This window comes from Pelodiscus sinensis, chromosome 2 (assembly GCF_049634645.1).
Source record: "Pelodiscus sinensis isolate JC-2024 chromosome 2, ASM4963464v1, whole genome shotgun sequence".
Lineage (NCBI taxonomy): Eukaryota > Metazoa > Chordata > Testudines > Trionychidae > Pelodiscus > Pelodiscus sinensis.
This window is the reverse complement of record NC_134712.1, coordinates 77,460,692-77,488,288: the sequence shown is the minus strand read 5'-3', so window position 1 is coordinate 77,488,288 and position 27,597 is coordinate 77,460,692. Positions and strand designations below refer to the sequence as shown.

The window sequence follows — 27,597 nt, the reverse complement described above, 5'->3', positions numbered from 1 at the left end:
CGGAGTCTAGAGGCTGTCTGGAGAGGTGCCAGGCTCTGGGGGCTGCCCCCTTCAGATGCCTCCCTCTAGTGGCCCCCTCAGCCTGCAGGCTGTCTGTGGGGTGAGGCTCTGGGGGGCTGCCCCTGGCCTCCAGTGACTTTTGCAGGTTGTTGGGGGGAGGTTTGAGGCTCCGGGTGCTGCGATTTCCTTTCTCTAGCGATTCCCCTGCACACCACATCCGAGCTCTCTGGGGAGGGTCCGGGCTCCAGAGGCTGCTCCCACTTCCAGTGCCCTCCCTGTAGGCTGTTGGAGGATGAAGCTCTGAGGGCTGCCCACCCCCACCCTGCGCCCCCTGACTAGTCGTGGAAAAAGTTGAAAGACTTTCTTAAGTTCGAGGAAAAGAGGGCAATCAGTTGAAATAACTGATAACTTAGTGGCTCTCGTTGGGAGTTCAGAGTTTTATAGGCTTGATCAGTGGGACTTGAGCTTAAAACTAACCCAAATTCATTTCCCCTTCCTTGTGTTTGTCTTTTTGACTTTGAGCAGCATCAGAACAGTGTAAAAGGTATGGTTTCTGCCCATGCTCTGGATGGCATTGGTAACCCACATCCAGACCAGCAAAAAGTAATCCCTCTCTTGTAGCAGTAAGAAGAGAGACAGAGGAGAAGTCCACAATTAGGGGAAGTACGAAACAGAAAGTACAGACATGAGAAAAGTAGGAAAGATTTTTTTTTTCTGAGCAATAAAAATGGGATGAGGAGTAGAAATGTAGAATTTAATGGGAAAGGAAGTTAGGGAGCTGTGCTCTGAGAAGCTTCATGCCCCTGCAGAAATATGAGAGATGAGCCTCTGTCATGAAGAGACCCAGAGAAGTGCCTTAAAGATTCTGGTGGAAAGCAGGCCTTTTAATTTACTAGGAGCTAAGGGAAGCTGATCTTTCAACCTCACTCAAGAAATAAATTCAGGTTTTGAGAATACAGGATCTTTCACCCAGACACTTGAAGCCGTCAGTCAGGTTTAAAAAATAACCTTAAATCAATGAGAATACACATTTAGCCCATGTAAGGTGTCACAATTTAATATCTTCCCATCAGCTTCTTTGGAGAAAATGTCACATTTAATTTGCCATATCAAAATTATTCTAGGGACTCTTGTTTTAAGACTTTGCACATATAATGCAGTAGTTTCAGTAAGGCTGTGTCTACATTGGCACCCTTTTCCGTAAAAGGGATGCTAATGAGACACTTCGGAATTGCAAATGCCACGGGGGATTTAAATATCCCCCGCGGCATTTGCATGAACATGGCTGCCGCTTTTTTCCGGCTCGGGGTTTTGCCGGAGAAAAGCGCCAGTCTAGACGGGATCTTGCGGAAAATAAACCCTTTTCCGGAAAATCCCTTATTCTTACTTTCAAGTAGGAATAAGGGATCTTCCGGAAAAGGGTTTATTTTCCGCAAGATCCTGTCGAAACTGGCACTTTTCTCCGGCAAAACCCAGAGCCGGAAAAAAGCGGCAGCCATGTTCATGCAAATGCCGCGGGGGATATTTAAATCCCCCGTGGCATTTGCAATTCCGAAGTGTCTCATTAGCATCCCTTTTACGGAAAAGGGTGCCAATGTAGACACAGCCTAAATGTATGTCCGATTCTCTTGAAATCCATATTACAAAAGACATGACTTAAAACTAAAAGTTACAGTCTTTCAACTTCCATAACTGTGGAGTTATCTTTTTACTGTACTACTGCTTTACTGTTGATATACTGTTAGTTATTCTGGCGGTCACTGGCCTGAATTTTCAGTGCTTTCTTGCCATGGCTTTCAGATTTTAAAGCTATTCAAGTTGTCACTTGCTTTAGAGGCAACTGGAACTTGAATGGTAGCTTCCTTCCGTATAATGTGGTACTGTATGTAAATACTGTTTGAAAGTCAGTGTAGACTCTGCTGAGGCGATCATGCATTAAACCTACATGTTACAAATGTACTTAATTTCTGTAAGGAGCTATAAAACAAAATATTTTTACAACAATAGAATATACAGATGTACATAGGCATGGATTTGACTAAGCCTACGTATAATTTTTATGATCGCTTCTTAAAATGTCTTAATTGTTGCATTCGTTTTAACCTAAAGCGTCCATTCCTTCCAAAATACTGTACATAGTTTAAAATAGGAGCAGAAAGGATAATTCTTTAGGGGAAACTTTTCTCCTAAAGCATTAGACAAAATTAATATATATATTGAAAGTTAAGATTTCATTACTAAAAGTGAACTTCTGATATAAATAGCATTTCTTCTTTGAGTGATGTAACCATGGGTACTCCACTGTAGGTGTCGGGCTTGTCCCAGCTCTGCAGATTGAGAATTTGAAGAGCAGTAGTCAGCCGGACTGCGCGTGCACAGTTACCGTCTCGTGCCATTTGTGCCATTTTCCTCATATACGTGGACTGGCTCCCGTCAGTTCCTTTGTTGCCACTCTCGGTTGCAGACGGAGTGAACTCCTCTCCTCAGCCTGTTTAGTCAGAATAAGAAAATCCTAGTTAGTTCTTGTTATAGTTACCCTCCATTTTTTTTTTTTTTAAATTAAGGCCTTCTTTTTTTTCCATTAAGCATCCGTTTGTTTGTTTTAGAAAAAACAGAGAGCGAGAGAAGTAGTAAGAGAAAGGTAGAAGAAAAGGACAATTTGTTATTTTGAGGGGAACGCGGTCATCCCCTTCACACAGTAACAGCTTTACTGAGTTTTTAAATACCGTATATTCCGGCGTACAAGACGACCTCTGAAGTTAAAAAACATCCCCCAAAAATCGGGGGTCGTCTTGTACGCCGGATGCCCCACCGCCGGAGCCCCTCCGCGGCTTTGAAAGCCTCGGGGGAAGCCGGCGGCGGGGCATCCCAGGCGCGCCTGGGATGCCCCCCCGCCGGCTTCCCCCGAGGCTTTCAAAGCCGCGGAGGGGCTCCGGCGGGGGGGCAACCCATGCGCGCCTGGGATGCCCCCCCCGCCGGCTTCCCCCGAGGCTTTCAAAGCCACGGAGGGGCTCCGGGGGGGGGGGGTAGCCCAGGCGCTCCTGGCGGCTTTGCTCCCGGTGCCTCTGGTCTGCTGGGGACCATCTCCAGCAGACCAGGGACACCGGGAGCAAAGGAGGCGGAGGGGCGCTGGGGTATAAGATGAAACCCTATCTTTTAATTAAAAAGATAGGGGGTCGTCTTATACGCCCAGTCGCCCTATACGCCGGAAAATACGGTATATGATTCGTGCTGCAAACCCATGCCAGCATCAGATGGGCACTCCTCTTGCATAAGATGCCTGGGAAAGGCACATGTACCACAAAAGGGCCTGTGCTATTCAAAGCTCACTGCCAGGGCTTGCCGAGACAGAGAAATGCGACTTCGCATGCTCCTGTTTGACAAAGCGTTCCAGCCTTCAGACTCTACATTGTCTGTGGCTCCTTCTGATCCTTCTTGGCCCCAAAAACGCAGGGCCTCTTTTCCAGCTACAGAGTCTTTGTCAAAGAAGCTCATGTGTCTGGCACGCTCCTTGCCATTGGTGCCCATAACTAGGGTCAGCAGTGCAGACAAGCCTTGTACGTCCGGCTCCATCTCCGCTCACCCAAAGGCTCACTTGGACCTGAAAATCCATTCCGACTCTCAGCACCCAGCACCGAAGGCATCATTGGCACCAGCAGCTGCCTCTACAAAGAACCAGCCACCGCAGTCCTCGGCACTGATACTGCCATCTGCACCGGCATGGGCCCCCCTTTCCCTCCCTGGCACTGGACCCATCGGCACCGAGGAAGGCATGAGCAAAGTCTGATAGACCTTGCAGTCCTTCTCCTCCATCACCAGCCTTCTTGCCGGCACCATCCTCTTCGCCACCGAGGTTGCCACCGCTGTGCTGCAAGTCTCTTTCTCTGCTACCTCCAACACCGGGATGTACATCCTTTCCCTGACCGGGCATCCCAGTCCCCTGCCCCAGGTCACCACCCAAACCCTCTGCAACTCCTTAACCCAGGTCACAAGTCCCTCCCAGACTTTGCACCCTCTCCTAGAGGCCCTCCCCCAGGCCAGAATCCTCTCCTGAACCTTTACCCCCTTCTGGACTCTGCACCCAAGCCTCTGCCCGAGTTCACAATCCCCTCCTTCACCTAAACTCCCTTTCAGACTCCACACTCCCTCCTGCACCCCAGTACCGTTCCCCAAACTCCCTTTTGCACCCAACCTCTGTCCCAGACCCCACAGCCCCTCAGTAGAAATGCAGCCCTTGATCACTTGCCAAAATCTTGGAGTGGACCCCCATTAACAATTATTGTCCACCCTTGATATAGCATCATCTGTGGGAAGAATTATTTAAATGTGAAATTGGAAAGATTATTAATTATTGGTATTCTAGTGACTGGGAGCCCTATTCAGGGTCTGAGACACAGACTCCATTATGTTAGGCTAGGGGTGGGCAATAATTTTGGTATGTGGTCCTTTTAGGGGTGGCGCCTGGAATATTTAAAGGGCTCACAGCTCCAGGCCACTACCGGGGCAGCACTGTGACTGGGAGCCGTGAGCCATTTAAATAGGTGCTTGCTGCCTGAGCCACCGCCTGGAAATTTGGTGGCCCGGGCAGCAGGATGTAAATAGAAAGAAGTCAGATGCAGTCCTCGAGACAGATCAAAATGTTATGTAAGCCAGATTGAACCCCTGGGCTACATCTTGCCCCACCCTGTGTTAGGTGCTGTGCAAGACAGAACAAAAAATTTACCAGCCTCAAAGAGCTTACAGTGTAAGCTTAAGATAAGAGACAACAGATGGATACAGGCAAGAGTAGAAACAAATGATGAGACTGTTTTAGCATAAAACAAGGTAGTCTCAGCACTTCAGCAGCCTAAGATGATTATTCGGTGAAGCTAACACTTTCTTGTTCTGGTCACTGACTTCTATTTCACTTGCCTAAAATATGGGTCGTTGTTGGAGAATTATTGGCTTTAAAATTGTTGCCAACAGTTCTTTAAACAGTGAGAGCATATCGGAGAAAAGAAGGGCACCTGGAACTGAGGCTGAAACAGGTTGATATAGTAAAAAGAGTTTTCCGGCTACTAATTAGGGATAAGAACATAAGAATGGTCATACTAGGTCAGACCAAAGGTCCATCTAGCCCAGTATCCTGTCTTCTGGCAGTGGCCAGTGCCTCTAAGACAAAAGCAGAACTAATAGGTAGAGGGAAAATCAGAAGCACATTTTCTTTCTCTAATTAGCTACAGAAGTGAGCAAGTATTTTTGGATTCTTCAGAAATGTGTTCTCAGTAATGTAGATGTTTTCAGTATTTAAGATTCATCTGCCCTCTAAATCAGGTTTCCTCTGATGCTCAACTCGTCAGTTCTCCTTTTCAGAGTTCAGTTCCAGGAGATAGAAGTTGAACCATTTCTAGCTTACCAGCGAGCTGGTTGCTTGTAGCTCTCTGACACTATGCCATATTCCTTAATATGGCAATACATACCTTAATGTATCCTACAATAGGCTATAGAAAATAGCTACATTGGACATGTAAACTAGGAAAGTAGCATTTGATGAAGCCTGCCATTGTTTTCCTTCTTGATGGCGATATACATATAAGATAATAGATTGAAAGGAAAGTCTCAAATGTATTTCTAAATTTTGTGGAATATACTCAAGAAAAATAAGGGTAGAAAAGGAAGAGTTGTGAAAGAAAAGATTGGTTGTCACTTCTGCCTCACACTTCAACTTTTCTATGACAAATGCTGTAGTCTTTCCACAAACCATGCTTGAAACTCTGATTAACATTAATTATAGGATTTAAATGGATATATCAAGGAGGAGCAGGACAAGCACCTTTCCTCTGAACAGAATAGGCCATATTAAGAGCCATATTGAAAGGAACTACATAGACATAATTGTATTGTGGCATCTAGCAGCAGTACTGTCATTAAGATCCTGTAAGCACTTGTTAATCCTGTTTTTACATTATTTTACCACAAAACACCTTGGCTGCATCTAGACTGGCAAGTTTTTCCGCAAAAGCAGCCACTTTTGCGGAAAACCTGCCAGCTGTCTACACTGACCGCTTGAATTTGAGCAAGAACACTGACAATCTAATGTAAGATTAGTGTTCTTCTGCAAATACTATGCTGCTCCCATTCGGGCAAAAGCCCTTTTCCGGAAATGCTTTTGCGCAAAAGGGCCAGTATAGACAACTGAAAACTGTTTTGCGCAAAAAAGCCCCGATGGTGAAAATGGCGATTGGGGCTTTCTTGTGCATAACCGTGTCTAGATTGGCATGGATACTTTTCCGCAAAAAGTGCTTTTGCGGAAAAGCGTCCATGCCAATCTAGACGCTCTTTTCCGCAAATGCTTTTAATGGAAAAACTTTTCCGTTAAAAGCATTTGCGGAAAATCATGCCAGTCTAGGCATAGCCCTTCTGTCTGGCAGCTAGATATCCAAAGTAACAGGTTTTTTCAAACATATTTCTGTACTTTCGTAAGTTAAAGCATATTGTAGAGGTTTATAGTTATGTAAACTTTAATGTAACATTGAAAATATGTTGCAAAATATTATTTAACAAATGTACTGCACAGGTACAACCTAATTTTTTGTCACTTATTCAGTAAGCTGGCTAAGGATTTTATAATATGTTCTAAGTTAGTTATCTATCATAATAAAATAATTGCCTACGTAGAATCACTGAACAAAGAAAATAGCTAGCATGGATGTATTGATTTAGATCTTTCTAAAGCATAGGGAAGTCTTCAGAAATAACTGGCAATGTTCAAAGAATGCAGTTGAGCAAATGAAGGGCATGAGAATGGTGTGATACTACTGTTTCACACAAGAAAGGTGGCACAGGAGATCTAAGAAACTAAAAACTTACTGATCGACAGCTTAGCGCCTAGAAAGATCACCACCATACTAAATACATGAGTTCACTTCAGTAATTGTTCTTGAAGACAATTCAGCTATTGGATTGTTTTCACTACTTGACATAGTCATCTTAAAACATGGAATTTAAGTAAGTAATTTTTTAAGAAACATGGAACAAAAGCAATTTTTATGTTCACTTGAAAAATATACAGCAACATGATCTTCACAAGAGTAGTTTGGGAGGGAAAAAAGCAAAAGGCAATAGGGTAAGCAATCGTAGCACCCTCCCTCTGCAATTCTGCAAACTGTTTAAAGATGATAAAAGTTCATTTCCCTTTGAGTGTTTAAGAAAATCTTCCCCCAACATTGTTTTTAAAAAAATAATAAATTATGGATGCACATTTCATTCTAGTTCTCTTAAATTCCAGAAGATTAGCAAATAAAGGAGATGCACTCTTTTTTATTCAGTAAATCTCTTTTCAACACTTTAGTGGTTTATATTTCTTATGGCTCTCTATTGTTCAAAAGGAATGGTGAGGATAACAGTGTTTTAATTATGTTTCTGGCTAGGACACCAAGCTAACTGATGTGATGAAATGAAATGACAGGAAATATTAAAATGATTAGGAGGCATAGACATCAATGCATAGGAGAATATGTTGCAATAAAGAGAGACCCACTACACAGGGTAATGATATTTTTGTAAACAGCTGTAGGGATTGGCATGGTAATGATGTGGGAAAAATGCCCACCCAAATGAAAAAGGTAGAAATTATGAGATTAAAATGTGGAAATTATGTGAGTGCAAAGAATTGGAGACAGCGGATAAAATGCTGAATAATCAGAGGCAGGATTAATGCGGCGGGAAGGGGGGGGCATGAGGCTAGAAGTATTGGTTGCTCATTGAGAAACTAATTCAGTATTTTGCAGGTTATTGTAGGGATGTAAGCAAGTAGTTGACTACTTGCATTCCCCCCAGCTTGCTTCCTCTGTATCAGAGGCATCAAGGAGTGGGGAAAGCAAGAGCTGGTGCTGAGGGAAGCTGGCTTAAAAGTTGGTCCCCCTCAGCACCATCTCTGCGGTGCTGCCTACTCTCTCTCCCCTCCCGCCATGCTTTGGCAGCTGCCCCTGTCCATGGCCAACGGCCGCTCTGGCTGGGCATGTAGCCTGGCTCAGTCCTGGCTCACGCTGGATCCAAGAGCTACCACTGCCACGACTCTGCAGTTTAAATGTAGTAAGAGCCGGGCTGCCTGCCCGCCCGGCTCTTACTACATTTAAACTGCAGAGCCACAACAAGAGTTGTTTCTTCCCTTATCAATTAATCATGTAGTTGATAAAAATTCTGTTGACTAACAATGAATTACCCGCCTCTTAACATCTTTGTTAGTGCATAGTTACTAATAATGCAATAAAGACCCCAATTCAGGAATGCTTCTATATTCAGAAGAGTACTTAAGCAGTTCAGTGGAATTTATCAATTGTAGGTGGAAGCATAATGGAAACACACAACATGGGTGACTAATTTCTACTAGTCCAGGAGTGGGCAGTAATTTTTGATTGGGGGGCCACTCTAAGAATTTGGTAAGTGGTCAAGCATCACACTCTTCTGTGATATTAATGGAGAAGGTGTGGGTTCTGGGATGGAAGCTGGGTGCAGAAGGAAGCTCAGGGTAGGGGATTAGGGTTGCAGGAGGGGATGTGGGGTCTGGGAGGAAGTTTGGGTAAAGTAAATTGTGACCTGAGGCAGGAGACTGGGGTGCAGAAGAGGATTTTGACCTGGAGGAGGAACGTATTGAGAGGGTGCTGGGTCTGGGAGGAGATTGTGACCTGAGGCAGAGGTGTAGGTGGGGTACAGGAGTTTGAGCTGTGACCTGGTGCAAGGAGTTGGAAGGAAAGTGGCTCCCAGATAGCAGCCCAGCAGGACCTTTGGGTGGGCTCCCTGCCTGCTGCACCCCTGCATGTTGCTCAGAGCGGCTGGCAGCGGGAGCTATTTGCAACTTTGTGCACCTCACACCTTTTGGGAGGGGGCCCTCTGTGTGCTGCTTGTGTCGCAAAGACAGCTCAGGCAGCTCTTGTTGGCCAGAAACTAGCCAATGGGAACTGCAAGATTATACTGGGATGGGGACAGCATACAACATCCCCCTCCCCTGCCATGCAGAGACACACATGGCCCCTGTAGCAGTTGCTTTGAGCAGAATATGGGGGCTCAGCAGGCAGGGAGCCTGCCTGAGAGTCCAGATGGGTCACAAGATGATGGCAGGCTTGATACTAGGTCCATAACACAGGTTCTATTTAGACAAAAGTTTAGATACTATATAACAATATTTCTGGTGGCTGCTTCTTTGTTTTTCCCGAATGTTATTGAGAGGCAAATTAAAATATCTAGAAAGTTTGTTCTGAAGTGTGTGCTTTCCTTTCTTGATTTTTATATACAGGTTGAGCCTCTTTAGTCTGGCACTCTTTGGTCTGGCAACATCCATGGTTTGACATGATTTTAGTTATCTGGATGTCCACTTACCGTGGGTATGACAGTTTCGCATGGTTCCATAAAGTTTGTTTAGAGCCACTAATCCTGGCTTTAGTGTTCTGTGCTCTTACTTAGCTTTAATTTACCCTAAATGTGCTCTAAGAACCCAGTAAGCAGTGGAAGTGTTGATAATGCTGCTAGACAATATTGACTTCCTGTGGCTTGGCAAATTCTGTCAGGTCCTGAGGGTGCCAGACTAGAGAGGTTCAACCTGTGTTAGAATATTTATTTGAGGAAACCTACAGCAAGATATTTAGATTTTCAAAATGAGAGTATGTAGTAAGCATGTAACAGTTTAAACGGTTAATCGGTAAGTATGAACTTATTGGTTACTGTTACACACTGGCTCCTGATCCCGCTCCCAGGGAGCCGTCTGTCACCCAGCACTGCTGGTTCTGTATCAGAGCTAGCACCACGGGGCAGCAGAGAGCTCCTTGGGAGTGTGGCAGCAGGCAGGAGCTTGTGCATGCTGGGAACTGGCTTACAAGTCAGCTTCCAGTGCACACCAGCTTTTGGGAACTGGCTGCCATCCCGCACTGTGAGCTCTGAAGTAGAAAGCTTTTACTGCAGGGACCACAGCACAATCATGTCCCTGGGAGTATGACAGGCAACTGGCTCCCAGTGTGCACTGGCTGCTGGCCCCACTCCCGGGAAGCTGGCTACGTTGTGGGTTGTGCAGTATAAGCTTTATACTGCAGAGCCTGCAGCATGTAGCAGCTAAGATTTTTAACCGTTACCTAATTAACTGTTTTTTAATACTCCTAGTTTATATTTACAAACTTATCAACACACGATCATATTTATTTGAGGTGTAGGTTTTTCAGTTCTTGTTTCCTTTGCATTTCCCTCTGTCCTTTTCCTCTCTTGCTTCCCCTAAGCTTATTGATTTTTATGGGTTACATAAGATACATAAAGTAAAACATGGGTAAACTTTGAAAAACCTGTATTGACATAATGACATCTTGGATTTCTGAGAGCAACACAAACCATTCTAGCTTTACTGATATATTTACATACTTTATACATGGGGAAAATAAATGATTTGCCGAAAGCCAAATGGAGGATCAGTGGCACTGCAGAGACCCTGAAAGACAGAAATTTGCAGTTGCCACTTCTTGTACTGGTAGGGATGAATCAAATCCATAGGCTATGTCTACACTGGCAGCTTCTTGCACAAGAACTCTTTTGCAGAAGAGTTCTTGTGCAAAAACTCTTCCACAAGAGAGTGTCTACACTGCCATGTGCTTTTGCGCAAGAGCATCCATGGCAGTGTAGACGCACTCTTCTACAAGAAAGCTCTGATGGCCATTTTAACTGTAGGAGCTTCTTGCGCAAGAAATTCATGCTTCCTGTCTACCTTGCCCTCTTCTGGAACAGTTCTTGCGTAAGAGGGCTTATTCCTCGTGGGGAGAGGAATAACTTTTCCGGAAGAAGCCCTGTTTTACAACGCTATACTGTAAATTTACTTCTGGAAGAATGCTCGTACAGTGTAGACAGCCGGCAAGTTTTTGTGGAAAAATGGCTGTTCTTCCGCAAGAAGCTGCCAGTGTAGACATAACCATAGAGAATTATATTGAATTCTTTCCATGTTGTGCCTTTTTGTCCTTGAGAAAGCATGTATCCACTTCTTTCAAATTATGATATTTCAATTAAAAGCAAATACAACTTTTTAAATGGAACCAGTTAACATTTATATGAGAGGACAAGCATATTTTTCACACAACCACCAAAAAGATGAACAGTTTGAGTGCATCAAACTTGTATAGTTTTTCATGTAATTTAATCAGTACTAGATATATTTTGGCAATAACAATAGATTTTTTTTTTTTAAACATCTTATCATTGATTAGTTATATTTTAGATGAGTAAATTGAAAATGCAATCAATATATTTTTTGAAAAAATTAGGGAAGTAAGTGGCTTATCTAATAGCCAACTAGTCATTCCCCTAGCAACTAGTAGGGCACACACCCAGTTCCAGATTCCCAGCTTGAGCCCAGTCTTAGACGCTGCGCCTCTGCTTTTTAAATGTATTAAGTAAATGTATTAAGAGCATGCTGTCTCAATAAATTTTAAAATCAGAAGTGCAGCGGAGGGACCTGGCGCGAGCCAAGACAGCTGATTACTGGCTCATGCCAGGTCCCTCTCACCCCTGCTGCACTCCAGTCTTTTAAATTAATTAAGAGTATGCTGGCTCATAATGCATTTAAAAGGCGGAGCTGCAACGGGGTTAGCTCCTGGGGCTGGGAGCTAAGCCCGCTATGGCTCCCCAGCTTATCCACTAATAGTTGATGGAAAATCCATCGACTAGTCAATTAGTTGATTAAACTAAATTTAACATCCCTAGAAAAAGTATGCTGACCTCTTGATACAATGGACTTAGCTTTTGGCTTCCTGATTTTTTGTTTGTTTGTTTGTTTGCATGAAGATATAGTGGCGGATTAAAAACCATTTTGATTTCAGAATTTGATGTAGTGAAGCAGATTTATTCCCAGTGCTTATTATGGTAACATGTATGTTTACATATAACTATATTTTTGTTTTTTGACAGAAACCACAGTCCATTAATGAGTTTTGGTGCCAGTTTCGTTAGTTTTTTGGTAAGTGGGTGAACAAATTGGTGGAGTGTGTTCATCTCACTGTTAATTTCCTTGTATGTATTGGTACATATTGTAATTTATTTTTTTCCTGTGAGGCTCAACTCTTTCAGAATATTAATGTAGTTTTAAAGTGTGCATAACTCATGATGTTGTGTGTGTATATATAGAATCGTAACTTGTTTTGCTTCTTTGTGTTTTAATTGGGAGTAAAAGATTCTATAAATTCAGCATCTCAAATATATGAAACATCATTTAAATGTTCCATTAAAAGCAAAATCCAAAGAGATTATCTTACTTCATTTAAAAAAATAATTACAATTTTCTTCTATAATAAACTGTTAATTCCTAAATCTCATTTATCGTTATTCCAGAAATGCATTTTTGTACATTAATTTAAACATCTCAGTCTGTGGACTATGTAACTTGGAAAGGCATATTAAGTAGGAGGCTTTTTCCCTCTTGCCTTAGGCCAACATGATGAAATTTTTAGGCTTGCTCATCTGAGCTGGTTCACGGAACCAGTGTAACAGCACAGTACAGCATCACTGCACCTTGAAAAGCTTCTGCTTAGTTACTGTTCTAAAGATAGCTACAGCACTTTGCATGCCTATGTCATTCAGAATTTCCATTAGACAAAAGCATCAGAAAAAGAAGTCCGTTGTCCTGTGACTTTCTTTAGGTAGGTTTAATGGAAGCTGAACTGACGTTAACCACAAGTATAGGGATTCTGCTCATTATCGCTCATAATGCATTAGGTTTTATTTGTTCTTGACTTTGAGGCATGGTATTTCTGTGGATAAATTATAGAAAATAGTATGTGCACAGACGCAAATTGCATCTTGTATAACAGTAATAGAAAATGAATTTATATAATGTAATTAGTTTCTCAGCTAATGTAATATGACAGTATTTTCTGTTCACTTGTATATTAAACATTCAGCTCTCGAGAGAGAGAGAGAGAGAGAGAATCGACTAATAATTTCTGATTTCACTTTCTTGACATTTTAGTGAGGCATGCTTGGATGCAATTGGGCAGGGGTGTATAAATAGCTAGCTATGTGTATATACTACATGAGTCAAGTGCAATTTAATCCTAACTTTTTTTTAAATTTTGTGGGGGTTTTCTGTAGTTTCTGCACCAATAGCTGATTTAATTGTTTTTATTATTTTGTCTTTCTAATCCATTTTGTTTTATTTGGAAGAATGCCATGATGACATTTGAAGAAGAGAAAATGCAGTTGGCTTGTGATGATTTAAAGGCCACAGAAAAACTGTGTGAGAGTGAAGAAACTGGAGTTATAGAAACAATCAAGAATAAAATTAAAAGGAATGTAAGTGGAGTATCTGTAAAATATTAGCTATTGTGTATTGTGTGCAACTGTTTGTGAAAACTTCCTTCTAGCCATCTTGTTTTTGGCATTCAAGACTGGTTTTCATGAGTGAGTTATGTCAGAACTGCTATTGGGAATCCTGGTGGCTTGTTCTCTAAAATTTCAGTATGCATGACATTGTCAGTTCAGATGTGCTAGAGCCTGGCATATTGAATTCCTAGGTTTTTAATAATGGAGATTGCCTATCTCCTAGAGCTGGAAGGGACCTTGCAAGGTCATTAAGTCCAGTCCCCTGCCTTCACAGCAGGACCAAGTACCATCCCTGATGAATTTTTGCCCCAAAATCCCTAAATGGCCTCTGCAAGGATTGAACTCACAACCCTGGGTTTAGTAGGCCAATGCTCGAACCACTGAGCTATCCCTTCCCCCCCAACACAGAGATGTGGACAGTTCCCGTAAGCCTGAGTTGTCTTCTGCAGGACCTGGATATTCTGAATATTGTTGGGTGGCCCAGTCATCATCTCTTCCATTTTAATGCAGAGGCTATCCTATACCCAGGTTGGCATCAGAGCCAGGTTTTAAGTCATAACCTCACAGATGTGTGGTGGTCTCTGCTGATGAAGCATGCCTGATCTATCCTCCCAAATGACATTTCCATCAGGTTACCAGCTGCATTTATCAGCTGTTAGAGGAGGCTCTTCACTCTAGTTCCTCACTGTAACCTGGTGACTTTGGTGTCTGGATGCCATGATTGGGAATTAATGATGAGCTCTAGGAATTTAATTAATTGGGCTATATTGAGATGAAGTTATCTGAGGAGCCACCTGGAGTCTGATTTTTTTTAAAAATTTTATACAGGGAATTTGTGACTCTACAGAAGAGCTGTGATTACTTCCAAGAAATATTGTGTGCTCTCAGCATGCTCCCTTCAAGGGACCATCTGGAATTTCTTTCAGGAAGCATGCAGTTTGATTACTCTGGATAATTATTTGTTTAGTTTATACATATTGTAATACCTTGTGACACTTTTTTAGGGGTAGCCAGGGTTGTGAGGCACCTCACTATTGCCTGCTGTTAGAATGAGGAAGGCTTGTCTGTGCTTTCCAGGGGTTAGCTTTCCAGTCTCAATAACCACAGGCAACACCAGCACTCTAGGCCAGCGTTCCTCACAATGGGCTGTGGCCCATGCCACTTTTTTTTACCTAAAGGGTGCATAGCCAAGGAGCCTTGTGGCTCCCATTGGCTCTGGTTTGCCATTTCCAGCCAAGGGGAACCACGGGAAACAGCATGGCCCAGGCTGCCACTTCCGTAGTTCCCCTAGGCTGGAAATGGCCAACTGGAGCCAATGGGAGCCATAAGGCTCCGTGGCTATGAACCTTTTAGGTAAACAAAGTGGAGCAGGCCCACTAGCAGCTTTCCAAAAGTGAGCCCGTGGTCCACTTTGAGAAACACTGCTCTAGATCTATGCAGACCCTGTTGTCTCTACAGATGAGAGCTAGGTACACTCCAACCCCTGTGCTCCCTGAGTATCCCCTTGGAGTGTCCCAGAATTTCAAAAATTGACAAATTCATTGCTTACCTGAAGATCACCACTCCATTTAATGCACAAAAGTTACACTTGAGCTTTTACTTGCTTTCACTGAACATATTTATTTAACAAAGATTACAGATTCTAGAGGTAGCAAGTGAAAGTATTGGAAACAAATGTTTACATATAAAATAAAATCCTAATGCCTTTTAGAGCCTAGATTTAATTAACAAGATACTTTTCTTGTCTAATGAAGTTTAACTCCCTTAAAGTCTTGCAGTATTTTCTAGCCTAGTTGGCTCTATGCGTACAGAGCACGCTTACAATCCATCTTCTTAATGAGGGACCCAGGGTGTACTGCAATATCCCCAGGTATAGCCCAAAAAGTTGTCTTTACTCATAAACAATATGACGTGTGTTTTGTTATTTCCTGTAGATCTTTCATGTGACCAACTAGGGAGATAAATGTTTACTGCTCCGCTCTCCCCCTGAACAGAATCTGTCACCCATACTTTTAAGAGCTTAATTTTCAGTATAGGTACCTGATTCCTTAAATAACATCTGCACATGCATCTGGCAATGATTGGATGACCACTGTATTACTGGCTATTGGTAGAGACTCCACATGCCGCTCTTCAGTACGTCATTATGTAGACATCAGACTCTTATGCAAGGGTTGGACAATAATTTTTTTTTTGGGGGGGAGCATGCCAAGATTTTGATAAATGGTCAAAGATCACACTTTTCTATGGAGGAAGTGCAGGGTCTGGGGTGGAAGTTGGGTGTAGAAGGGAGCTTGGGGTAGAGACTGGGGCATAGGAAAGGGAGTTGGGAGTATGAGAGGGAGTTTGGGTGAAGGGGGGCGTGTTGACCTGTGGCAGGGGATTGGATTGCAGGGTTGGGGGGGGGGGAGGTGCAGGAGAGGATTCTGACCAGGGGAGAGGTGTAGGAAGGGGTGCAGGTCTGGGAGGGAGTTGTGACCTGGGGCAGAGGGGGAAGTGCAGAAATCTTGGGTGGTGACGTGGGGCAGGGAGTTGGTGTGTGTGTGGCGGGGGGGCGGGGTTGCCAGATGCCGCTTCTGGCTCAGAGGCACTTACCTAGGCTGCTCCTTGCCAGCAGCCCAGCAGGATCTTCAGGCAGGCTCCCTGCCTGCCGCAGTCCCAGGCAGCTCAAAAGCAGATGGTTGCACCATCTTGGTTTCTGTGCTGTATGCAGGTGGGGGGGGGGGGGGGGGGGCGGCTGTGGGCCAGATTCAAAAGCTTCATGGGCCACATCTTGTCTGCCCCTGCCTTATACCCTCTGTTAGTTGGCACTAAGGGGTTCCTGGGTCAGAAATATCACAAACAAGACTTTTGGATTAGGGTTCTATTGTGCTGTACAAACATGTAATAAGATGCATTTTTCCCCCTGAAAAGTGTACCCTCTAAATTACGCAAAACAGACACAGAAATGTGAAGTGATTTGTCCAAGGTTATGTAATCAGTGATAGAGAAGGGATTTCAGTGTTATGTCCGATTCTCGCTGCAGTGAGAGCAGAATCAGGTCCTATAAGGAAAAGACGAATTTTCAGATTCTTGTAATTTGGTGTTAGTACTCTTCTTCTCTATTGGGGTATGTCTACACTACCCCGCTAGTTCGAACTAGCGGGGTAATGTAGGCATACCGCACTTGCAAATGAAGCCCGGGATTTGAATTTCCCGGGCTTCATTTGCATAAGCGGGGAGCCGCCATTTTTAAAACCCCGCTGGTTCGAACCCCGTGCAGCACGGCTACACGGGGCTCGAACTAGGTAGTTCGGACTAGGCTTCCTATTCCGAACTACCTAGTTCGAGCCCCGTGTAGCCGCGCTGCACGGGGTTCGAACCAGCGGGGTTTTAAAAATGGCGGCTCCCCGCTTATGCAAATGAAGCCCGGGAAATTCAAATCCCGGGCTTCATTTGCAAGTGCGGTATGCCTACATTATCCTCTTAGTTCGAACTAGGAGGGTAGTGTAGACATACCCTTGCTTACTAAGGTCCTTATCTACTTCTTTTGACTACCCAGTCTTTAGGTGTTTATAGACTATTTGTTTTTCCTGTTGCATTCCAGCATGGCTTTCCCCTTGATATTTTTTTTTATACTCACTACCTCTTCTTGTTCCCCCTCCCCTCACATTTCTTTCCTTCTCCTCCCCCCCCCCCCCCCCCCCCCCCCCCCCCCCCCCCCACCCCCCCCGCTCCTTCTTTCCTCTCCTCCCCCTGTTTGTTTTCGTTCTGGAAATCCAACACACTGGTCATCTGAAGAAGTGCCCACGAAAGCTCATGATTCCATCTACATGTTTTGTTAGTCTTTAAAGTGCTATCAGACTATTTGTTGTTACAGTTTATCCTGTAAAGACTAACTTGGCTACCTCTGAAACTTTTGTAATTTCATCTTTCCTCAAAAAGTGACAGTTGCTCTAGTTAGGTAAGTGTAGTATACAAAAAGATTTTAGTGTAAATAAATGTACACCTTAACCCAAAAGAAGAGGAATGCACTCTAAGAAGAATCTGAGGAGGGAATTCACCAGCCAAAGTGAGCAGCATTACCTACAATATGTAGTAAAAGAAAATATGCTGTCTTCTGCCACTAGTGGGCCTAGTTGAATCTCTTGTGCAGTTTTTTGTAATAATCTAATCTTCCCAAGATGCACCTTTACATGGGCTTTATCATTACCTGAACTTGTTATGCCATTAGACTTTCACAATTGTATAAAATGATACTTTATGGACAAGTTGAGGGTTATTGTTACAGAAAAAGGGTGGTGAGCATTGCTCAGACAAAGTAAAAGATCTATGTCCTCTCTGCCCTCAGCTGCCCTGCCTCTTCTCTGCCCTTCCCCTCCCCCCCGCCCACCCTCACCCCCAGTACTCTGGCGGGGCCGGAGCCACGCAGCCTCCTCCCCTCTTTCCTCCCTGGTGCTCCGGGGGGAGGGGGAGAGAGGAAGGGAGCTGCGAGCTGTGTGCACCCCAAGTCTCGTCACACACACACTCTCAGATTATTACAGTTGCCATACAGAATGTTTAACTACTTGCTGAAAAATCAAGGTTTCCTGTGTACCAGCAGTCAAAATTGAAAAATTCATACAATATAAATTATGTGATTTAATAAATATTGCACAGATTGTAAGAGTTTAATTTGAAATTAAAATAATTTAGTTTTACACCCTGCTTTTATATATTTCAAACAGGTTGATGGCCGAAAATCTGCACAATCCATGATGGATCGACTACAGAGACAGATAATTGTAGCAGACTGTCAGGTTTATCTGGCTGTGCTTTCTTTTGTAAAACAGGAATTGTCAGGTGTGGTGTGACTATAATAATATTTTAGTTTTTATTTTCCCATGGCATGTAGAGGGAATATTAATTTCTGATTTCTAAAATGCGAGAATGATTTACACAAAGCAACCATCTTTATCGATGTGAGTAAAGAGACACTTTGCATTTGAAATGGGGGTTAAATTTTTCAAAACTGATTCGTGCCTAAACCCCTATATTTGTTCATACAGATTTATATGTGCGCATGCACCAATAGTTATGTACAATTATTCAGCTGCATATGGAAATAGAAGGTTTTGCTGGTAAAAGGGTATATTTGCAGGTTCTTTTGACAGTTTTTTGGTAGTTTTAAAAATTGGGTCTCAGTAGTCCAAAAACAAGGCAACTTTAATCCTAAATACAAATTTAAAATATATATGATATCTTTTCACATAAGTATGCATAGATATATAGTAGGGCCTTTAAATAATGTATATTTAATTTGTATAAATTAGGGCATTCTCTTTTTATACCAATATCGAGCATTCTACTGTCTCTCCTTATATATGCCTGAGAATACTTTGCATATCCTCATGGAGGCATCTCAGGAATCACTACAAAGATATGTAGATGCCTTATACATCTATATTATACTGGCTACAACTGTATGAAAAAATTCTGTCCTACAAAGCCCAGGAAATGGGACCAGACTCATGCCTGTCCCTCCCCCACCCATACAGTTGTTGGCAATCCTGTTCCGGAAGTGGGGGAGGTAGCAAGAAATTTCTGGTTAAAGTGATTTTGAATTAACAAGTATAGTGCTACAGATGGAAAAGCTGACTGAACACTTTAAACTTCTAATGCACTAAAGATTGTATTATTAAACCGTGGAGCATGACAGTTTCAGGTACTTGCTTGCCACAGAAATTAATCTTGATTTAGGGAACACAAACCTCTCCTTGTCTCAGCTGTAAAACTATTTTGAGGTTTCATTGCATTGAAAGACATTCCTCTCCCCATTAATTTATACAGAAAGTTGATCCAGATTATGTGCTAACTGATCATGCTCCCAAGTATTTGCTTATATTATTAAAGACTGAGGGAGAATTACTGAAGAAAATTCAAGAAGTAACATCCCAATGAAAATTAGAATAATGTAAATGTCATTGGTTGAGAGCATAGGTCCTTTCATTATGGAAATACCTATTCAAAACCAGAACATTCAGTATTTCTCCAGTCTGCATGGTTGTAAATAAGGGACTATTGTTGCCTGTACCAATAAGATGAGATAAAATGGGTGACGTAATCTGTTATTGGACCAACTTCTGTGGGTGAAACATACCTTCAGATTTACAAGATCTGTTCTTAAGCTCTGTGTGAGCTCAAAAGCTTATCTCTCTTGAACAGAAGTTGGTTCAGTAAAAGATAATACCTCACCCATCATGTCTCAATAGCCTGGGACCAACATAGATACAACAACACTTCATACCAATTAGCTGCAAACCAATTTAGGATTTCTTGGTACTCCAACTGGGCAGTATTTGGCTTTCATTCACTCTTTTTGCTCATTATTTTTCCTTTGAAATGTTCCCTCCTTTCAGCATTTATACCATAATTGCATTGCAGCATCTGATTGACCGTTTTCTCAGCTTTCGGGTCTCCTCTCCTCCTCTGGTCTGCTGTTGATAGTGCTGAAGCAGCAGACGTAACAACTCGGGATAGAAAAGACCTTGCAGCACAGCTCAGTCTGTCCACTCAGAAACATAAATTTGAAATCTTAAGCTATACTCTCCTGATGCTAAGGGCTGCCTCTGTGATTCACCAGTTTCTTCTCAGTATGGGTATGTCTACAGTACCCCGCTAGTTCGAACTAGCGGGGTAATGTAGGCATACTGCACTTGCAAATGAAGCCCGGGATTTGAATTTCCCGGGCTTCATTTGCATAAGCCGGCCGGCGCCATTTTTAAATGCCAGCTTGTTCGAACCCCGTGCCGCGCGGCTACACGCGGCACGGGCTAGATAGTTCGAACTAGCAAGCCATTCCGAACTATCTGTACGCCTCGTTCCACGAGGCGTACAGATAGTTAGAACTAGCAAGCCATTCCGAACTATCTAGCCCGTGCCGCGTGTAGCCACGCGGCACGGGGTTCGAACAAGCCGGCATTTAAAAATGGCGCCGGCTGGCTTATGCAAATGAAGCCCGGGAAATTCAAATCCCGGGCTTCATTTGCAAGTGCGGTATGCCTACATTACCACCCTAGTTCAAACTAGGGTGGTAGTGTAGACATACCCTAAGAGAGTGAACTGCTGACCAGTTGAATCAGTCACCCGTTAATTATTTAGAAATGCAGCTTTTAGATGGGTTAGTTTTTTGTTGTTACATACATATTTAGTTTGTATGGTATTAGGCCTAGACTTTTGCATAGGAAGAGAACCAAATTATCGAAATAAAATCTTCATGTGTAAGTTGATCAGTTCTTTGAATCAGTGACTCTTCGCTGAACAATTTGAGTCTTATGAACAATTTGCTTTTAAGTGACTCCTTGAACTAACAGTTATAAACCATCCCCCCTCTCCTACACATATTTTAGCTGTTTTCATCTTACTAAATTTATAAAACAAGTCTATTGGTCTGGTACTTAGGTGCATTAACATTGTTGCAGAGATTTAAAAATTCAAACGAATCACTGCAGTCATAGCACAGATAATCCATTAATAGTTAATGTCAGGAAAGCTCAACTCAGATGTCTTCAGAGTTAAATAATCCACATTTTGAATAAATAAAGGCTGAGATTTATGGGTTTTAATATGTTAGCATACCAGCAGATGTGCTTTTTTTCTCAGACATTTTTTTAAAAGTGTGGTACCTTGGTAAGCATGAAGAATGATGTTCTGCAATGTATGCATCAGGGATGCAGTGATGTTATCAAAGGCACTAACCGAAACATAGTCTGCAGGGATGAGTGAAATGTGGCTTGTTTCTTTCTCCTTGCTCTATGCCTACTGCGTTATTATAGAGAGTTGTACAATCACTTGTACTATGGCAAACCACAAAAGTACTGAATATTTTATGCATCAAAAAGGTGCCCTAATTACAGAAAACTGAAGTAACATTAGCTTTGCAATATAGCTGAATCATGGTTGTGGCTGTAATATTTCATTACAATAAATAAGTTCATTTTTCCTGTTGAGATAGTATTAAAAAAAAACCAACAAACCATCATTTGGCAACACACACAGTAAAAAAGCTTAAAACCCAGGAGGTCTGTTGCAGCCCTGAAGTGCTCTGCTGAACAAAGCAATTGGAGATTAGAAATCTGATCTTAATTAAATTATTTTTGTATTTATTTCCAACGAGCGCCTTAGTTCAATATAATAGACATAGAACTTACTTTATTTAAAAACCTTTATTTACCTGCTAAAATCTGTGATCAGGCCCTCAAATCTGTTTCCCTTGCTACAGCTCACGATATCACTAATACTTAAAACAATATAGGGAATTCAGTATTTGGCACAGTATATGGTGCTGGTAATATTAACAATGATAGAACAGATTCAGATCTCTGGTTTGTCTTGGAAATAAAAAACATGAATTTCACCTTTAATCTGCTATTCTGCAGCACCTTATAGAACTGTATACAGAATGTTGATTTCTTGTTACTTCATCTATAAAGCCTGCTGACTGAAAATTCTGTAAGTCCCTGTCCAGAATAGCTTTGGACATTTCCTAGTATTATAGTAATCTCCCATTCCTTCACTCAGTACCCAATATGAGTTATTCTTCTGTCTGCGCATGGCTTCTTATGGAGAGCCCAAACATAATTTTTAATGCTTTGTGCAATTATATCACCCTGAATATTGTAAGGGCATGTCAACACTAGGAAATTATTTTGAAATAACTTATTTTGAAATAATAGCTCCCGAAATAACTATTTAGAAATAAGCTTATTCCCCAGAGAAAGGAGGAGTTATTTTGAAATAACCAGGCCCTTATTTCGAAATAACGGGCTTGGTAGTATGGACACGCTGCTTGTTATTTTGAAATAAGGGGAGTTATTTTGAAATAATTCCCTATTGTAGACCAGGACTAAAGTAAGCTTGTGACTTTATTTCCATTTCATGAACCCCGTGTCTAAGGGTGGTTAGGGTAGTTGAGAATTCTTTCACAAATCCTTCTCCTCTACTTCCTTTTGTAAGCGCAGAGAGGTTTTTTTGTCAAGAATAATACAATAATATACAAATATGCGGAGAGAGTAGATTAGTCTCCATACCTCCTTTTTTGTTCCAGACCTCCTTTTTTTGTTTCATGTCCCTATTTGTCTTTACACTCTGTAAAATTGGTATAATCGTGGATACTGAATTTTGTGTCTGAGAATCTATTTATCCCTCTACCTACAACAGTATCCACATAAATACTTGCTTACATTTCTTCCTGTATGGACTACTAGAAGACTAACCTGGAGATACTCAGGTCCTTCAGGGCAAGGAGTTGGGGTTGTGGGGGTGTAGGAGTCAGGGCAGGGGCTTGGTGGCTGTGCGGAGCTCAGGGCGCAGGAGGCTGGAGGTATGGGGGAATGCAAGAGTTTTGGTTTGGAGGGTGAAGAGGGGTTCAGGCTGGAAGCTTGGGAGTGTTGGGGGATGACGGGCTCAGGGTGGAGGATGCAGGAGTCAGAGTAGGGAGTGGAGGGAATCAGGGCATGTGGTGGGGGTGCAGAAGTCAGGGCAAGGAGTTGGGAGGTATGGGAGCACTCAAGGGAGGGGCTGGGGGTGCCTGGCACCTTCTCTCCAGTGCAGCAGAGGTACCATGTGGTCCAGCTAGCAGCTGCTCCCTGGGGTTGGCCTAAAGTCTGCCCAGGGTAGCAGAAGCCATGCTGGCCAGCAGATGGCTGCTTCCTAGGGCTAGGGCACTTGCTGCCACTCTCCTCCCTGCCGGTGATCATTCAGGGGTATAATTGTCCCTTATGCTTGCTGCCCACTGTAGTCATTTGTGAGTACAACTCTCCCTGCTATCACACCCTCCCTTTCCACTTGATGAGAAACATTCACATTCCACACACCACCTATTATTCTGGCACAGTCAAATCCTGACCATAATTTAAGTTATGATAAGAGGAAGCTGTATACCAATTTGGTCTGAGCTTTTACTGTTCTTGAACAAAGTAACTCACAGATGGACAGACGTACAGCCAAATGCACAAACGCTCTCAAATATATATTGTAGATTGCATCTCTGCTCTTGTATCACTTCAATGCCCAACTCTTCAAACATGCAGTGGGGTCATTGTCTACATTCTCATGCTTACAAAGAATGGTAGTATAAACTCAAATCCTTCAATAATTCAAGTTCAGAACTATTCCCTTGTCCATTCATTAACTGCAACCTGTGTTTAACTTCCCTGGTATTTGTTGAGCATGTGTCTCTTCTCTGCCCAATCATACAAGTTTCCACTTTTAGTTTTTAACTCTTCCTTGTATATTCTGCTGTCTCAAATGCACTTCCCATACATCTTGGCAGCTCTTGCTCTCATTTCACTGCTTCACGTTCCTCTTCTTTCATACTTTTTAATAGTCATCTTTTTTATGAGTCACTATTTAATTGTGCAAAACATTTTGGAATACAGTTGGGAAAAAAATCAAATAAGTTATAAAAAATTGTCATCTACTCTAGATCAAGTTTTGGTATTTTTTTCTTCATTCTCTATTATTTCAACACCATTTGGAATTAAACTGAAACAGGAAAATGTTTAATTTTTTGCTGCTTTCCATTTGTTAGACACTACATTCCCCCTACTCCACACTATGTGTTGGTAAAGTAGCAGAGGCTAGCATTGTTTATTTTTCTATTTGTCTGCATCATCCTTGTTTGCCTGCCTGCTACAGGGAGTAACTGTACCATAAGTTTGCCTAAAAAGTACTTTATAAACTCATAGCATTATTACTATTAACTTTTCCCCCTACATTATATATTCTACAAAACAAATCAGGTTTTCGGCCAAAGGTATGTGATAGTATTCCTTTAAAATTTTATTTTAATTAGATAATCTCAAGGTAACAGACTATCAATTGCTATAAACCCTACAGAACGTTTTTGTAGTGGTGAAGTGAAATCAGTTTAAATAAAGAGAAATTGTATTAATTGTCATTCTGTAAAAGACTGTTTATGACTTTTTTTGTTAGCTTTTCTCTGTAGGCAACCATTGAGAGATTTTATTTCTGTTTTCAGCATATATAAAAGGTGGGTGGATCCTTCGAAAAGCCTGGAAAATTTACAATAAATGCTACATGGACATTAATATGCTTCAGGAAATATATCAAAAGAAGATAACTCAGGAATCCTTGACTTCTGATGCTGCAAATGATAATCATATTGCTGCAGAAGGTGTAACGGAGGATTCGCTAAACAGACTGAAAGGTGCTGTTAGCTTTGGATATGGACTTTTTCATCTTTGCATATCCATGGTGCCCCCAAACCTGCTCAAAATCATCAATCTGCTGGGTTTTCCTGGAGACCGCCTACAGGGGCTTTCATCACTGATGTATGCAAGTGAAAGTAAGGACATGAAGGCCCCTTTAGCTACGTGAGTAGCTATATTGAAATTCTTTGGTAGATAACTTAGTAGTGAGAATGAACAACAGAGAAACAAAAAATAAAAAGCATGTTGCTTTAAAGGAAATAGCAGGTAAAAAGCTTTCCGATTTTTATTAAATCTGATCTATTATAATGAGACCTTTTTATTGACTTCTTTAAAATATTTAGATTTAGATTGTGTTGAGGGTATTCTCCTGAAGTTTTTTATTATATCATTGAATAGTTTCTATGATGGGATAAATTATTGCACTTAAAACAGAATAATGTAACCTAAAAAACACAGCTGAAATATTTAAATAGCTTACTATTTTACAGTGTCTGCCAGGGAGAATGTCCATGTCATAAAAACCATAAATGTCTACCTGCTCATTATATATACTTATTTTAATATGATGACTTTTTTTTCTATCTGTCTATTTTCCTTGTGCAAAAATTTGGGAGCATTGGAGCTTTTTACACACAAAAAGGGTATTCAGTATATTGGCCTTTGGTGGGCATCCCTCATAACAAGATTTCGTGACTCTTCATGCTGCATTCTGCTATTTGTTATGGTTTAGTTTTCACCCAGGTTTAATTTACAGCTCCTCATGAAGGTCTTTTTACTCTTCAATGCTGCAAAATTCATTCCTTTACTATCGGGGTTGCATAGGAACTACAGTTTCCCATAGCCGTAAGTCTACAGTGTCACGCTAAACCCTTTCTGCTTGGAGAGAAGGATCAGAGTGAGCTTAGGACTGGCCAGGGTTGGGTCTGATCCTGCTTCCCTTGCAGTCAAAGCCAAAAGCCCTCTTGACTTAACAGGAGCAGAACCAAGCTTTGAATGCTGGACAGAAGAAGAAACTGATCTAATAATCAGATTTAACATTCCTTGAAGATTCATTCTTCTAGTAATTTTGACATAACACATTCTGTGTGAAAATTGAGAATACTATCCTTTCTTGGTGTTTCTCCTGTCAGTTGGCCCAGGAAACGAGCATTTCCTGATCTCAACCACAGTGAGTCTGATCTAGGTCAGTTGTTTGTCAACACTTTGGAATAGCAAGCTCAGTATCTCCCCTTTTCCCTCACATCTTTAATTGCTGTTTGCCTTACAGTGTTTTTACAAACTTAACTTTTAAAAGTAATTATCTTGTTCTTAGTTCTAGAGATTTAAAAAACCCAAATCATCCAATACTTTGGAAATTGTGAGCCTCATTTTACTTTTGTATACTGTGGTGTAATTTTGAAGTAATCTGTTTGTCAATAGAGGACACTGGTTTAAAGCCAGGACAAGCAAGAGAATACTCATGCTCTTCATCTTATAATAGATTCATATGCTGTGAACAGACTGTAATCATCATTTTTCTTGTTTTTTCTTTCAGATTAGCTTTACTGTGGTACCACACAGTAGTTCGTCCCTTTTTTGCTTTGGATGGCAGTGATAACAAGGCAGGACTGAAAGAGGCTAAAGAGATTCTTCTGAAAAAAGAAGCTGCTTATCCAAATTCTTCTCTGTTTATGTTCTTTAAGGGAAGAATACAGCGATTAGAGGTATTATATAGATTATTTTTTCTTTGTATTGTAAATGTAGTTGGTTTATCTATTATGTTAAAACAATAGAGCTAAATAAATCAAACATGAAGGAAAATAAAGTGAAAGGGATTTTTTTTAAGTCCACAGTCTGATTCCGTCCTATTGTAATTTAGCTCTGGCCAACTGAATTATCAAGATCTGATTCTTGTTCTTTTGCTACTTGGTGTATTTGCAGCACCCTAATAAAATAAAATGTATTTATTGCAGTATTAATAGGTATTTAAGCTTTGAATTTGTCACATTGAAATCTGAATTTAATATTATTGAAAATATGAGCAGAATATATTTTCCTTTTGGATGTGTTTTTCCTGACTGTGCTCTGTTCAAGTATAGGTTACCCATTTCAGTAACTTTATAAAGTTTAGGTAACTTCCTTTGCTGTTTAGACATTAAACCGGAGTATTCTTAATTCTCACAGAGGTGTGAGCTGAATAGGGTTGTTTGCTGAAAATATGATTCCATAATACTGTCTGAGGATACGTCTACACTAGCCCTCTAGTTCGAACTAGGGAGGCTAATGAGGGCAACCAAAATTGCAAATGAAGTGCGGGATTTAAATATCCTGCACTTCATTAGCATGTTCCCGGGCGGTCGCCATTTTGGAAACTGACTAGCCTGGAATATCTGCCCGCTTCTACATGTGGCAGAGAAGCGTGATTCCGAGATAAACCCCTTAGTTCGAATGAGGTTTAACTGTTATCTCGGAATCGCGCTTCTCTATCGCGTGTAGACGCTGGCAGTTATTCCGGGCTAGTCAGTTTCCAAAATGGCGACTGCCAGGGAACATGCTAATGAAGTGCAGGATATTTAAATCCCGCACTTCATTTGCAATTTCGGTCACCCTCATTAGCCTCCCTAGTTTGAACTATAGGGAGCTAGTGTAGACGTACCCTGAGTTGAAAAGGTGTTCAACTACTGAAGCAGTCCCACGTTTTGGCTCTGAATCCTGTCCTTTTGATGTTCTCATACTAGTTTGAGGCAGGCAAGAGAACTTTAAACATCTTCTCTTATCTGTTGCTGCTTCATCTGTCTGTGTCTGAATATTCCCAGGGCTGCTTTAATAAAAACACTAGCAGCTAGAGCTATTCTAAATATTGTTTTTGGGCAAACTACAGCCATTCTGCTGAAATGCTATATCTGAACTCATTAATTGCTAGGGCTAGTTCAGATCTTAGTGTACTCATATCTGCTGTGGTTTGTGGTTAATTCTGAAATAGATCCTGCTGTTTCTATGGAGGAAGCCTGAATAACAAGGCTTTTAGCCTTGCTTTATTAGACAGATCAGATTTGTGTTCATCTTGTTTGGTTTTACCTGGAAATACGCTAATAAATTT

General features: G+C 41.7%; 1 protein-coding gene across 1 annotated transcript in view; it reads left to right on the top strand.

Moving 5' to 3' along the window:
• TTC39C (tetratricopeptide repeat domain 39C) overlaps window positions 1-27,597 on the top strand; it is a 65,993-nt gene that overhangs the window by 12,519 nt on the left and 25,877 nt on the right. Inside the window, exons 2-6 of the mRNA XM_075920855.1 lie at window positions 11,917-11,965; window positions 13,168-13,296; window positions 18,033-18,147; window positions 24,326-24,680; window positions 26,053-26,221. Coding sequence (XP_075776970.1) covers window positions 11,917-11,965; window positions 13,168-13,296; window positions 18,033-18,147; window positions 24,326-24,680; window positions 26,053-26,221 — 817 coding nt within the window. The remainder of the gene's footprint in view (window positions 1-11,916; window positions 11,966-13,167; window positions 13,297-18,032; window positions 18,148-24,325; window positions 24,681-26,052; window positions 26,222-27,597) is intronic.